This window comes from Pelecanus crispus, chromosome 1 (genome assembly GCF_030463565.1).
Source record: "Pelecanus crispus isolate bPelCri1 chromosome 1, bPelCri1.pri, whole genome shotgun sequence".
NCBI classification, from domain to species: domain Eukaryota; kingdom Metazoa; phylum Chordata; class Aves; order Pelecaniformes; family Pelecanidae; genus Pelecanus; species Pelecanus crispus.
Window position 1 is genome coordinate 64281328 of NC_134643.1, and position 15777 is coordinate 64297104.

At 36.6% G+C, this 15777-nt stretch overlaps 1 protein-coding gene across 1 annotated transcript in view; it reads right to left on the reverse strand.

Annotated features, from left to right (window-relative positions):
* MYBPC1 (myosin binding protein C1) overlaps window positions 1–6071 on the reverse strand; it is a 48000-nt gene extending 41929 nt beyond the window's left edge. The window contains exons 1-5 of the mRNA XM_075706066.1: window positions 6041–6071; window positions 5644–5679; window positions 4321–4356; window positions 1627–1731; window positions 25–173 (exon numbers count right to left, since the gene is read on the reverse strand). Of these exons, the coding sequence (XP_075562181.1) occupies window positions 25–173; window positions 1627–1731; window positions 4321–4356; window positions 5644–5679; window positions 6041–6071 (357 nt within the window). The remainder of the gene's footprint in view (window positions 1–24; window positions 174–1626; window positions 1732–4320; window positions 4357–5643; window positions 5680–6040) is intronic.
* Between the last annotated feature and the right edge of the window lie 9706 nt (window positions 6072–15777).

Consider the following 15777-nt stretch of genomic DNA (forward strand, 5'->3'; position numbering starts at 1 on the left):
TGAGAAGGAAAAGCAAAGACACACCTTAGTGTGACGCTCAAAGGACTCTTTCAGCTGCAGGTGCTTCCCCGCTTTACTGGCCAGGTCCATCCATTTTCCTTTAAACCACTTAACATTTGGCTTTCGGAGAAGATCTTTGGCTTCTACTTTGGCTATAAATGTAATATTCCCACCTTTTAAAAAGAGAAAAGAATAATGCAATCGTTGAAGAACATGTGGTTGATCAGTCACATCTGTACACATTTCTTTTACTACTGCTCCTTCCAGTCTCCAGGTGCTAGCTCTACCACAAGAGTAAGAATCAGATTGGAGTCACACAGGCTATGACAGTACTGCAGAGTTACAGAGATTAATTATTTTGGGTCTGGAAGCCTTCTGCCCATGTCAGTGTAGAGTTCAACACACGGAGAAGCAGGACAAATTAGTTGAGGCAAAACTCCATGTTGTCATGGGCAAATTGTTCCCAATATTTGAATTTCCTTGTTTAAAACAAGAACAGGTGTTCCTAGGCTACCAGGCACTTGTAACATGAATAAACTGCAGTCTGGAAAAGAAAGCCTGGAGCTCTTCATGCATTGCTATAATTAATTCTTTAAGCTGAGAAGGGAGGGGAAAGAGTCTTCTCTAAACAATAATTTAGGAATAGTAAAGGTTAGGTCAATTTTCAGAACACCACTGCCCAGCCCCTGCTGAGTTTCCATCCTAACATTCGTGGTCTCCAGAGGAGAATACAGCTAACTCCTTATGTTTATTTTCCAAATAAATCCTCCCCAAATACTCTTTTTCTACTCAGAAACTGAGAAAAATAATAAGCATGTATATAAAACAAAATCTGACCACATCTTAGTGTATCCAAGTACACAGCACACATATTAACTAGCCATACTGATCTTCTCACCATTGCTACTACCCTATTTAGGGTGCAACTACCCTACCATGTTCGTATGGCTCAGGAGTGCAGTTTGGAACTGAACCTCCTAACTGTCCCCATTTACTGTGCTCTGGTTCACAACACAGAAAGTCCTCACAGTGCTTGAGTTGGATTCCTCTGGGATGAAACTAAAACCAAAGATATGCTCTGAGAGTTTACTACCTGTGCTCCACCTGCTAACAGGTATATAGGCCACTGGACTAAACCAAAGCTAGTCCAGAGCAAATCCTCCCAAATGGCTACAGTGGAGTTGACCCTACCAACTTCCCTGCAGAACTGCTTCTATTAGACTACTTGCTAATTTACACACAGCTGTAGGGTACAAAAGTTGACCCGGCAATCTCTAAGCTATGCTGCAGACCTTTGGGTAGATCTTCCTGACATACCTGTGACAGTACAGCCGACAGCATCACAGTAACCAGCTCTCTTCTCCAGAAACTATACCTCTTACCCATTGTGCTCAGTAAACTATTAAATTTTGAGCTTGTCTTTAGTTAAACAATTGGGTTTTGCTTCTCTTTGTACAGTCCTTTCTGCCTTCGAAGAGTGGAGTTCACATCCAACTAAAATCAATGGAAGTACTTGTAGCTGAGGGGAGAAGCTGAGTGTCACAGGACCTGCACATACCTTTCCAGGATCTGCCTCAGTCTCTCTCTCTCTGGAAGTGGCTTTTGATTTTGTTTCTAAGCACTTACCAACGCTCACTGAACCGCTCTGAGGTTTTTCGATAAATAAAGTGGATCTTTGGGAGTCGTCGTGTTTTTCTGTCTCTTCTGGAGCACCTTCTCCAATAGACCATACTGAGATGGAGAGAGAGAGGGAAATGTCAATCATCTGAGCATGTTTTACTCCCTCCAAAATACACTTACCTGAACATACTAAACTCTCTAACCCTATTACCTCTGTCTTCAGATGTCCTGAAAGATATGTAAGTTTTTGTTCACACTGACATCCATTGCTTGGCTGTCACATTATATACAGTTCCTGCAAGAACACTACCTCTGTGGTCACAGAAAATGAAACTATTGGGGAGGAAGAGAGGGGAACCTGATCAGCCAAGACAGGTACTGACCAACTCGAATGGCACCAGCATTCAACCATGAGTGCTTTACAGAGGCAATACACAAAGGTCAGCTCTTTGTTTTTCAGAAGAGATGGAGATTCTGAAAATACAAACAGCTATAAGCACAAACAAAACATGTGTGATACATAGTTTTGGTAGGTCTGTCTCAAGCCCAAACTCAGTCAGTTGTACAAGCTAGTTTTTTTCTCTTTGTCCGCAAAATAAGGCAGGGATGAAGCTTACTTTTGAACTTTGTTCTCTTCTACCATGATAGAAGCAGAGAGTTTGGGGATCAGTCAATACCACATCCTGCCCCATGCATAGACTGATGTTTTACAGAGAAACAGTTTGCCAGATGGAAATGATTGTGTCACATGTTCAGATGCAACATCTTCTCGTTTGGAAATTGAGGTTTTGGAACTGAGAAAGAACAATGGTACTGAGAGAAGCAGCAAGTGAGCGGTCTCCCCAGGGCAGAGGACTGTGCCAGCACAGCTGTGCATTTCTGGTCTTTCTGTTTACCTGAACAGCCTGGCTTTGCGCTATGCAATTACATCTTGGGTAAATACTTGCAAAACCATGGTCAAAGCTGATTCGTAACAGAAAAAGCAGGGAGAGCAAGGCAGCGAATATCTGTCCACCACCTGCTCCCTTTCTACAGAGAGTCAAAGCATATGTCTCATATTCCAAATAAGAACTTGTGGAGTCCAAATGCCACATCTCCTTTTTTTGGGGAGTTATGGACAGTGCATAGGGGAAACTGAGTAAAGCCAGTGCTGCCATGGTAGTACTGAAGAGCAAAGCAAATGTGGAAATGTACAGCTATAATTAACAAAGCCACCTGTCTCTTTCATATCAGAGCTGCATCTCCCTTGTGCCCCTTGAACTTGTAATTGTTCAGAAGCAAAGGTAGCTTTTTATAGTTTATCCAATGCTCTTTTGGTTTTGGTTTCGTAACTAGCATAAATGAGGAACCAGTCACACAACACTTCTCACTTAGTCAAACCCTGGTCTTGAGATGAAAAGTTACTTTTCCTGCTCAGTGCTTTCTGTAGAAATTCATTTGCCAGAAGTCAGAATTGTCTTTCTACTCTGTAGAGATTACTGCTACAGGAACCTTTTTAACTCATGAAAACTTCCATTGCTTACGAATGCAACACAACTCATGACAACCATTGAAAAATGCAACTGTTTTTAGTATCCTACAGTCTATTAGGAATTTTAAAAAGGTATAGAAATGCTAGATAGCTTTGCTATAAAATCTTTGCCTTTCAGTCTTTCAGTGAATTTTGGGTGGTGTGCCTAATACCTCTCTATATGTCCGCTTGTACAATATTTCTTGCAGGTAAAGACATACATGTATATACACACATGTATATACACATATATGAAAACATATACACAGACATACATGAACACAAATATATATAGATACACATCTATATATACTCTCCTATAATCCAGATGTTTAGATTATGCCAGTGTAACATGCTAGTATATGGAAACAACATAAGAACGAGTGGGAGTTACTGGTGTGAATAAAATGATGTGACAATGCTCGGTACAGGAACTGGTCATGTGCAGTAACAAACCTAAGACGCCACAGGGTGAAATGGAAAAAGGATATTAATAAATGGAAGAAGCTTACATAAAGTCATTAATTCGGTACCACATAAAATAACACCTAAATATTATCATCACCTTTAGATATTAACGTTTTCCTATTTATTAAACAAACAGAACAAAACGTGGGTTTGACGTTGGCTCAGGGGGCTGGCATAGGCGCCTATGCCAGGTCAATAACCATGGTTGAAGTACCTGCTGCTCATTTTGTTCCAGAGGCTGCAAATCCTGAAACCACAAAAGTGGGTGCAGTATGCGTTACCTGCCAGGGTAGGAAGAAAGAGGTTATGACTTTGCTAAGTTTTCCCCACCATCCTTTGAGCTGTGAGAAGAAGCCATTCTCCTACAGTCGCCTGGGGCCTGTGTGTGGGATTCAGGTAAGCCACTGTCACCCTGTAGGCTGAGGAGGAAGGGAATAGTTGTGTATCTATCTATATCGAAACACATATAGATAGATAGGTATGTATGTATGTGTAAAATACTGATACATATCCTGTCTTGTGCAGCAGAGCCTTCTCTCACTCCTGCTTTACTGCTAGAAACCTATTTGCTCAGCTACCTAAAAGCATTTCAACCGTTACAGTTTGATACTGTACAAACAATTAAATTAAAATTAAATATAATCTTTAAGAAATAGCTTATTAATAATAATTGTATTATATAAAATTTGGATTGTTTCAACATGTTTTTCAGGAGGTCTCACCTGAATCTTTTCTTTCCGATGGCTTAGACATCCCATCTGAAAGGGAAGAGTAATTTAGATGACACCAGCTCAGAGATCACACCTTAACTGACCTCAGATCATTGGGATTTAAAGAACACTGAGTCTTCCTGCAAGAAGATTAGACTAGATATTTAGGACCATACCCATGAGGAACTATTTGATTACCAGAAAAAGGAAGTGAACAGCTAAGAAAAAAAAAAAATCAGAAATCTTTCCCCCTTTTCTCTAGAAAATCTAAATTAGTTTAGTTTAATTCCCATTCCAGATTTCCTCTTTAGTCATTTATATTTAGAAGAGTTCCATGAAGCTGACGTTTTCTTCATGATTTGTGTAGTTCCAGATAACAGATGAATTTTTGTTGTTCAATATTTATCTGAGGGGACAGTACTTTGAATTATTTAAATAGTCTATTTATTTATCAAGGTTGAGCAAAATAATGATAAATAGTTAAAATTAAATTTTAGGGGTTTGTGATTTTAAATGTTAGTTGTATATTTTGCTTTTACCAATGAGCTCCTTTACTACTGTAAATCAATGTACTGCTACTGACTTTACAGATGGCATTCAGCCCAAAGTTAATGTAAATTCTTTTGGGACAAATCAAGAAAATGTGATCATTTAGGGCAGTGAAGATAATTAAGAGCGTGTTTTTCATTTGACACACTGCAAAGCAATTTCTAGGGCTCAAAATCTCTGTTTCGTTCACAGTCTATTTTTAAAAAAACATATTAAGTAAGCAATGGAGAAATTTTGCCCATGGCACATCGATGGTGATGGACCCCTGTGCTGTTGCTGTTCTTTTACTGCCAACAACCAAAAGCATTTTATCTGCCAGCTTGGCAGCAACGGCTTGGAACAGTACATTCAAACTGCCTTGTAGGTCATATGGTCTAAGGTGAGGTGATAGACAATTATGTGGATAAACCTGTTTTGAAGCCATAAGGCATCTGTTTTATTCATAATTCTGGAATTTACTCTCAAGACTAAACTTAAAAATGCACTCCATGTTTGTTGATAGGAAAAGATAAGGGGAGTTGCTTTCAGAGCTACTAACTGATATTTTACCTTCCAATGGCAGAAGTTCTACCGAAGACCTCAAGACAGGACTGGAAAGGAACTTAGCTGGTATGAAGGTCTTGTACTTCTGAACAGAGACTAATTTAATGTAGGGCACTTCAAAAAACTTTTTCTCTAATTAGTACGTTTTGAGCTCAGTCCAATGGTTTGGACTCGTTCTTCATTGATAATCAAGAGAAGAATGCATACATACATACACACACAAAGCACTATCACAGTCCTAACCTGCTGGTGGAGTACTAACTGAAGTGTCCTCTTCATCTGTGAAAAGAAATACAAATAAAAAAGTACATAAAGAAACTGAAAGCACAGATGATCATCTGCTTTAAAACAACTATGTGAAAATGTAAAACCTGCAAAAGAAAGAGAAAGAAATCTTAATAGTCAGGAGCATTCACAATGGAAGCTTCAAACTGATGAAGAAAGCTTTGCGTAATTCAGTAGCTGAAATGGTAAACCTTAATGTTTCAAGCAAGTAAAAGAAAAATGAGATGTGGACTGTGATCTATTATTAAATCATGAGTTTATATGAAAGCTGCTGAGTGGTTCTGTTTGTTAGAGATGTAATCCACAGTAAATACAAAAAAGCCACAATGAAATCAAGGTCAATCACATATCTGACCTGAGGAAGATGCCATTTCTCTGGTGTCCATGTCTGCAATTAAAATGTGTACCACATATGCATTCAGCGTCATTAAATCAAGATATGTAATAGTTAAAAATAGTCCCCTGTATTTATACTTTGTAATTTATGAATTAGAATATTAATTTAAAACAACAAACAACTCATTTTTTCCCATACCATAAGAGAATAATTTAAAATAAGGACAGAACTATGATCACCACACTGGATTTTCCTTTTAATCACAATACAAGTTCACCATCATCAGGTATTAAATCACTACAAGCAATTGTTACCCAGGTATTTTAAAATGTTTAATTTCATAGAGTATATTGAGGTATATATTTATATAAATCAAAAGCCTGAAAAAACATGAAACTGGCATTAAACCTAAAATGCTGTAATCTTGATTATTAGCAAACCAGAATAATGTAAAGACTATCTTTACAAGAGTCTCCTACATCTCTTTGAATTTTAGATGTTGACTAGAAACCTCAGAGATATCAGTTTCTGACAAAAATATGCAAAAAAAGTCTTAGTGTCTTAAAAGTCTAATGGTAAAAAAAAAATTAAAATTACCAATGTAGCATTTGAAAGGCTAGAATAAACTGGATATATTTAGGATTTAATACATATGTAATGTAAAGATAACATGTCTTTTATATGGTATCAGAAAATCATCTGGAGAACATTTCAAAGTGGAGGAAAAGACAGTTGAACAAGAACAACTTTGGAAAAATATTAACCCACATTTTTAAACAGGTTTTTTTTGTGTGTGTTTTGGTTTGGTTTTTTTTAGATTTTAGATTTGGGTTTCCAGAATCAAATTTTAACTCTGAAGCTATCCTTTGATTTTGACCTTAGAGTTATAATTTGTCTATATTTTCTGAAGGACAAATGTAATAAGTATGACAAAACCACATATAAAATATAGTTGCATTTTTGTAAATACTGGTCATATTAGGTTTTTTGCTTGCTTAACCACTGAAGGCTAATTGAAAGTCTGTTAATAGAATTTAACTATTTAGCTGTAACATTTTACTCATTCCTTTTTAATCCTTTTTAAGGATGTCAGTTGTAAAAGGTAGGCCTACTCATGAAGGATTAATGTGTTATCTTACAAAAATGATTTCTTTTTCATAGAAAAAAAAAAGAATTCGTTTAGTGGAAGAGTTCTCCCGACCTGCATCATCCAATGGCATAAGCAGACAGTGAAGATGTTGATTTTCAATGAAAGCACAGTAATGATAAAGTCATGTCAGATGTTTTAACATATCGTGCTACCAACTAAACAAATGCAAGGCTAAGTAATTCCACTGCAAATCTTTCTCCATATTTTATGAAAGTATAAAGTGTACTTTCAGCTGTTTTTGTCAATAATGTCACCATTGTGGTTGATGATGGCTTGAAGAGGTACAGAATATTCTCTCTGGATGGAAAAAAATAATCAAGATCAATCAGCATAAAACATTTGATGTGATGCACCCTACACGATGATGTATGATAATCACATTATTAAAGGTCTACTCTATTTGACTTCTATTTTCTTTAAACATTTGAAAAACTAAAACAACAAAAAGGTGTTATTAGTTTTGCAGGGGGATTGCTGGGTTTTCTCCAGGGTCATCTATCATTTTTCAAACAAAATGTTAACATCAAACACAAACAAATCAAAACAAACAAACATTTCAGAAGTATCAAAATGAAAGCACAATGTGCCGTAAATGGAAAGAGTATGAAAAGAATACATGCTAGTAGGATTGTTTTGACAAATGGGTAATTATCAATCCATCACTCCGTATATGTCAGGATTCTAGGATGAAATGAAGCGACTATTGAATAAATATGAAAAATGGTTCAACATCTATAACCGATTTGCTTTCTGTGATGAACAGTTTTTTATGTTAGCAATAAATTCTATTTAAAGATAACAAAAATCCCCAAATACCAGACCTGGTGATAAAACTATGATCGTTTCACTATGACCAGTTCACTGTCCTTATCTTCTGTGAGTAAACTTCTAATGGAATATATTTAGCAATCTGTTGTATGACAAGAGCTAAGTATGAAGGTATCACTTCATTCATTTGACAGTAGGTCAATAGGAAGTGTTTCTCCATAGAGATTTTTGTTCTTTGGCTCCTATTCATCTATGGCACATTTTCATTAACAAATACAATATTTACATTTGTTCCCTTGTATCTAAATGATTACATTAACTGAGGACCAAGCTGCTTGAAGTTCTGTCAGGAGTAGAGCCTTGTAGGAGGAAAGAACACTCCATATATCAGAAGTAGCTGATGTAAAACTTTTTTATACTCAGAATCAGTGTAACCTCAATATTAAAATTTCTGACTGCTGACACAGCAGGAGTGTAGAAGAATCTGTCCAAACATAAGTAATAACTACGGATTTATATATGAACTGCTGAAACCAAGAATTTTAGACCTTCTACTTTCCCTTGATTTGAAATCTACCGCACAAAAATGGAAGCTGCTATTCTGCTGTCAGTCACATTGTTGATAAATTTCATGTTTTGCACAAGTGGCAAAATCATATTAAGCTATTATTTTACTTTTCTCATTTTTAGCTGTTTAAAAGAAGACTTGAAAGCTATGTGTCAATGCCAAAAGCCCGGTGCTACAGAACTGAACAGGGGAATTTTGGAATTTACTCCACTGGAGCAGCATCTCAAACTTGATTTAATCAGCTAACAGAGCTGGTAAACTAATTAATCTTTCTTTGTTGTTGTTCCCTGTTCTCACTCACTGATGACCATAGGAACTGGCATGAGAGATACGGCAGGCATATATAGGCAGGTATATAGGCAGGGTGGTGAACAGGGCAGAGGCGCTGTTTTGCAGCTGCAGGTGACTTCAGAGTGCCTTAACATTTATCTGTGCTACTGCACGCTGGAGCAAGTGTCCAGGTCTAAGGCAGGAGGAAGATAAACACCACAAAGAGCGAACCCTCGTCTTCATTGTGCATTAATAAATACAGACTAACTCCACCAACTGGCTGAATCATTTTGGTTTATGCTGAAATTGCTGAGCACAGTTTAACCCTTCTGAGACTACGAGTTTAAAACCCAGTTGCCTTCAATTACCCATCTGATTTTCAAGGAGTATTCAACAGTCCCATCAAGGGGACTGGGCACTTTGGAAATAATAAGTGAAGTACATATGTACAGACATGGAAGTTTTAGTAGCGAGAAGAATGGATAAATGAAACCTCGAGAAATACAAGGATGAAACATGCAAACATTTTAGTAGATAGCTGGATAGAACCTAGAGAAAAAGATATCAGTAAAACATGCAGAAATTTTAGTAGCTCTCTTAATGGCTGGATGGGACCTAAAAAAAGGAATGAGCAAATTGATATTAAAATTCAATTATTATTCCAGCAATTGGGAATACAATTATAATAATATTCAACATATACGATAATGCTAATATTAAAAACAAAGGAGAAGAATGTAAATGGAATGAGTATGAAATAACATCATAAATTTGGTGGGATTTCTGCTGAGTCACTTTTTTTCTCTGAAAATAAAATGGATTATCATATATATCCTGATTTTTTTACTAAATTACTTCAGATATTTTTGAAACTAGAAATGCTATAAAAGATTAATGTACGCAAAAAAAAAATTATTTTTACCACTCTGAGCTCTGATTTACAGGGAAATAACCACAAGATAACAAAGAATTGATCACACTGTCCTCCATTTCTTAACTTTACAGTGAACATAAAGGGACATAAATATATAATTTCACATAGACAATAACTACTAAAAAGAAATAGAACAGTAAAACAGACACACAGATAGGTATACTTTATCTTCCTAACTTCTGCTGTTAACTTTGTCTTAGAAATGAGGTGAAAATTATGGACTACGTGGTTTACGTGGACTACCAAGCTTTCTTTCCTAGATGCCATATTCCAGCACAGCCTGACTGCACTCCAGAGAGGGGCTATCCGAGGTTCCTACCATGTGCTGTTTCTTATAAATTATCAGTAAAGAGGTCACAACTGCTAGCACACAGGTATTGTAGAATTGCTGTGGAATTCGTACATGAAATCTTTCCCATCTCATTCCCATTCAGGGAAGTACCCAAATCTGTTACTTCTGAAGCTACAGAAACAGTTTTATAAATAGCTTATACAAAAGCTAACCTCTAGCTGGTTCTGTCCTCATTTCCTTGTTGAAGTGCTCATTTTCTAGTGTAAATGGTTTTGGACAGATTGGAAAAATGGAACCTTTTCCCATTTTGTGAATTATGCTCACCATTAGAAAGGTTTTCTCCTGGAAGACAAACATGAAGGACTCACTCTAAGAAAATATACTTCCCCCTTACTTGGTGATACTATGCAACAAAACGGGAGCTGATAGGAACAATTGCACTATACTTAATTAAAAAAAAAAAAAATTGCTACTGAGTGTCTGGCAATGACTTCTACATTGCTTTGCAGAGGTGACAGTTTCACTGGAGCATGGCAGAAGGTCATTCTTTCTACATATTAGTATTCAGAATTCCACTGGAATTCTTACTGAGGTGGCTGCTGCCACCATGGACTGAAACTGGAAACGTTTCCCATAGATTTCCCCAAACGATCCCATCCTAGGATCTCAAACAATTTTTTTGGTAGCAAAATCCTCCTAGACAGGGTAAGCACCAAGAAAGCATTTTGCCCATTAGGAAATACCTGTGTTCTTCACTAAATTCAAAACAGAAACATAATAAAGTATAAAAAGATAATAGAAGTATTTGATAAGATACCTACCATGTTTTCTTTTTTAATTCAGTAAAATGTGGACTTGTAAGCAGTGGGGAAAACACCATTCATGTTCAGTTCAGGAACAAATATTTATCTCATATCAAAACTAAAGCAACCAGAACTAACTGCTGGAATAGCTTGAGGCAAGACCTTCATCTTTTTTCCTATCATTAGGCATGCAAATTATTCCTGAATTGTGTTGCCATTAGCAAGATGACAGATTTGATTACTCACACAAAATTTTGTGTGTCAAAATAATTGCTCAATGCAAAGATAGCTGGCAAAATAACATGCACTGAATCCTGGTTCATCATTTTTATTTTCAAAAGGGTACTTGAATCACACACTGTTTCAGTGTTTATATTTTGACTTTGCTGAGAAAAATAGCAATGCATGCCTTTGCCAAATAAATCTGCAAGTGTCAAGTACACATCCAGTCTGTCTAAAAGGCAAGATTTTGTCTGGAAGAGACCAAAAAGCCAGAATACCTTTTCAAGCAAGCCATTTCTTGGTTTGCCACTAAAAAGCATAACTGTGCCAAGTGCAAAGCAAGCATTGCATCAGTTGTAAGTATATTTTGGCCTGGTTTAGCCTTTTATCAGAATGAAGAAAAAAGAAGATTATTCATTTCAAAATAAGCTGATGAGCTTATTATTGATGAGTTTGAATTCTACTTTAGCAGGGAGTACAAAAAGGAGCAGAATTTGGCCCAGTTCCCTCAAAATGTATCTTTGCAACTAGAAGAATTGCCAACAGAGCTGGAGTCTAATCTCTGTGGCACAAGAGTGTATATTTAAAAAGGAGCTGATTTTTACATGAATTGCTAGTGGAACAGTTATGTTTGTTCACCACAGACAGTCCTCAAAGACATTTTTCAGAACTTGTAATGCGCTCAGCTGTTGGGCTCCCAATGAGGACGGAAAGTTGAATGTGTGATTTCTTTTTTCAGATGAAAAAATCTATTGGACTTTGCTGAAAGGTAAAACATGCAATATCAAGTTTCTGTGGTAGAATAGAAACAGCTTAGAATGACAGTAGGAGATTGTCCGCTTTATTTGAAAGCTACCAATGTGCATAGTATCTGAGTTTTAGCAAGCTTGGTCAGTGTCAACATCCAGGCTCACTTAAATATGGCTTTCTGCTCATGCAAATCACTTGAAATTTGATCTATTAATTAAACAGTCTGTTTAATTAATACTGTTAAGTAAATAGGTGTTGCTAAAGTGTCAGTCTTGTTTGCAGAATTTTTGAAGATACTTGTAAGTATCATAATTTCCTTGTGCTGGAGAAGTCATGCAGAAAAAGGATCCAGGAAGCTTCACATCACACTTCTGAAATTTGGCACCAAAATTCTGAATTAAAGCTCAAGCAATCCAGCCTCAGAACAGCATTTAGGAATGTTCTCTTCACTGCCCATTTTTTTAATATGATTTCAGACTCACCTTTACCCTTTCCAGTTCCGCCCTCCTGCGGTGTTTTTTGTTCTGTGTAGGAAGTACAAGTATATTTTTGAGAGGATCTTAAAGTAAAAAGAAAAACTTACACAGAATTAAAAAATACAGCAATATTCTAGGTTCTGCTAGTGTTGAAAACCCAAAATTAAAGAATTATTGATATACATGCAGATTAATATATAGTTATAATCCCATAAAGCATTTTACAACTCTGTGCATATCAATGCATTTTCTGTGTTTTGAACGAGTCGTATAACATTGATGTTCCTGTACTTAGTGGAAGAAAAATACTGGGTTTTTTAGAAGTAGCAATTGGTAATCTCTTGTTCTTGGGCTTACTTACAAAAGCCTTTGAAATGAGTTACATATCATTGTTAATTTGAATGCAATTGGATCAGAGATGAGATACTGCCAAATATTAATGGTATCCAGAGCTCCATCACCCTAATCGGTTTATCCTTAAGACAAAGTACACCACAGAGAGAGTGTATTGAGGATGTTCTTAATTCTTTATCATCATCTTCATCATTATAATAATAACCTTTCCTAGGCTATTTGTTTTTAGTTTTCTTGATCAGAAGAGTTGCCAGCTTGTCCTCTACTGCAAGCAGGTGAATGTGAATTATCTTTGACATCATATGTATGAGAAAACTTGGACTGTATTTTCAACAAAATACAAATCTCTATGCTTTCTCTATTTTGGGATTCGATAGGATTCCTATTCTCTTTGGTTTCTTATCTCACTCAATTTGCATACAAGGCCATTTAGAGACATGTCAAATCATATGAATTCTGCTGTCTTCAAGGTGTAAACACTGAAAATTCTATTGCCTGTGAACAATGACTTTCTGTGGCAAACTTACCTGTCAACTGCCTGATAGAATGTGGGTTTGGACGAAGGTCAATGGACTAACATTGTCAAGATGGAGCTAAGATAACTTTTGTGCCATGGAGGAAACATCTGCAAGAGCCAGTTGATATTATGATTATCCTTATTTCTTGTTCCATGTGCATAGCCATGGTAACTATGAAAACAAAACTTGAAATTTGGAAGACAAGTCCATATTCTGGAAGCGTGACAGACTCCCAGATGCTTCAGTCTGGATTCCCTAAATTCCCAAGCTCCAGTTGTCAGGTTGTCCATCCTGGCCAGATGGTCAAACCTGTTCCTTTTTAACGGGAATTTTGCTACAGTAACACTTGCCTTTCCTGTTAGGAACTGGGATTAGGAGAATTCATTGTTCTTGGCAGGAGGTAGCATGTCTAAATCCCATTTGAAAACCTCATCAGGGCTAAGTATACCAACCTGTTGGCTTGACACTGAGATCTAGAAGGAGCTCTTACAATGGCTTCCCAGAAATTTCCTGGTGTAGTTCAAGATGCTGATTATGGCCAATAAACTATTTATATGATATAGCATTTGGATTCTTGAACAACCAACATCCCTCTTTGTGTGATAGCACTTGGTAATCCAAGATGACAGCATCTTGAGTCAGGCAGAAGGAAGCTAGGAGAAGTGACCAGCAGTTCCAGCTTAGAAATATCCCAGTTTGGTCTGTGCCTAAACATAAAGGCCTACTGGCATCCTACTTGTTTTACAGAAGTAGCACAGGTATGAGGAAAAGGAGGAGGGTTATAGGACTAATTTCATATTTAATCCTGTGTATTTTAATGCAAAAGATATTATTCATTTGAAAATGTTAATAGGTGTTTTTAATATAATGCTTCAAAGATGCTATTCCTTTCTATCTACAAAAAAGCAGTTTCTCATTTCAGTTCTACTTAAAAGTTAAGACTAATAAGGAATGTTAATTCAAGTACTAAGTATATCAGATAAGAAGCTCAATGTGAATATTTTGAAATTAATTACTTCAGTATCAACTGTACAGATTTTATGGTTGAGCAAAATACAACCATCATGAATGAAATATCAATTAACTTCCATTACAAATATATGCAATATGAAAGAGTTCATCCTAACATAAAAATAATATATGGGTTATTTAAACATGAAATTCCTTGCAAATTATGCTACTACCTCCAGGCTTCATCATTTTTTAATGAAACAGTGTATCATTTGAACAAAAATGTCTTGAATCAGCCTCCTAAAATGCTAGTTTGTGAGACTAAGTAAATGCAGGTTTAAAACCTGGACAATATTTGTTCTATTTGGTACTGCTGTTTAGGTAGCTATACAGAGAATAAAACTCAACATATGGTTAAATTAGACATGCATAATGTATATATGTATTAACCAGCATCTGAGAATATAACTCAAGTTACTCAGTGCAAACCAAACCCACAGAGCAAAGGCTTGCCTACCTTTCCAGCTCCCACTAAAGAAAATGTAGCAGCTTTGCACAGAGCTTCAGCTTTACCTGAAGCCCTAGTCCTTATGAATGAGTTTCACCTCACCTAACTTTTGTTTCCTGGAAGTTATTCACACACTCCAATCTGGACAACCAGACTCTTCAGGGCAACTGCCTACCCATAGACATCCAGCGACATTTTAGATAGTTTATCCAGGAAACACCCATTGGATGAGCATGCATGACCCAGGATCTGCTCCATTGGTTCTAGGTGGAGCATTGTTGAACAACTTAGACAAGATACTTAATCTTCACATGGCTAAAATTAGATGAAATTAATCCCATGCTTGGTTCTGTCAACTTTACTCACAGTGTGCCTTCAAGGAGAAATGAAAGGGAATATTTTGGTAATTAGATGCTGTTCAGCATCAAAGAAGACAGCATAATTTAGCCACAGAATTTAAGCAGTTATCATTTTCCTGTATCCTGAAGGACATTTGCATCATTACTCAAACAAGTCTCTCCCAAACAAAAATTGAGTCTGAAAAATCAACATTCAGGCAAAGTGAGGGTATCTTATTTAGGAAAGCTTTCTTACTTTTCTTACTGTCCCCTCACTTTCAAAGGGACAATGAATGCAAATCATATTACGACTGTGCAGTATCTAGTCTCATGCAACCGTTGTTAGTGTTACAGCACAAATTAACATTTTTTACACTAACCTGGAGGTGGTGGTGCACTTTCAGTTTCAGTCTCTGAAAAATGAGGAAAGAAGACAGATATTGAGTTTTAGGTAAAAGCAAATATTTTCCACACATTTGGGATATGCTTGTTGAATTTGGACACAGTGTGAGTTCATTTAATATTTTAATGCAGTTCTCAATTTTTTTTTGCTTTCACAGATGCAACACATGGCATCTTCTGAGTGACATGGTCAGAGGCCTAAAGCTTGTGTGAAGAGAGGGTACTGAACTTATTGAGTCTGGAGAGATGTAATACTCATAGAATCATTTAGGTTGGAAAAGACCTTTAATATTATCAAGTCCAATCATTAACCTAACACTGCCAAGTCCGCCACTAAACCATGTCCCTAAATGCCACATCTACACGTCTTTTAAATACCTCCAGGGATGGTGACTCAACCACTTCCTTGGGCAGTCTGTTCCAATGCTTGATAACCCTTTCAGTGAAGAAA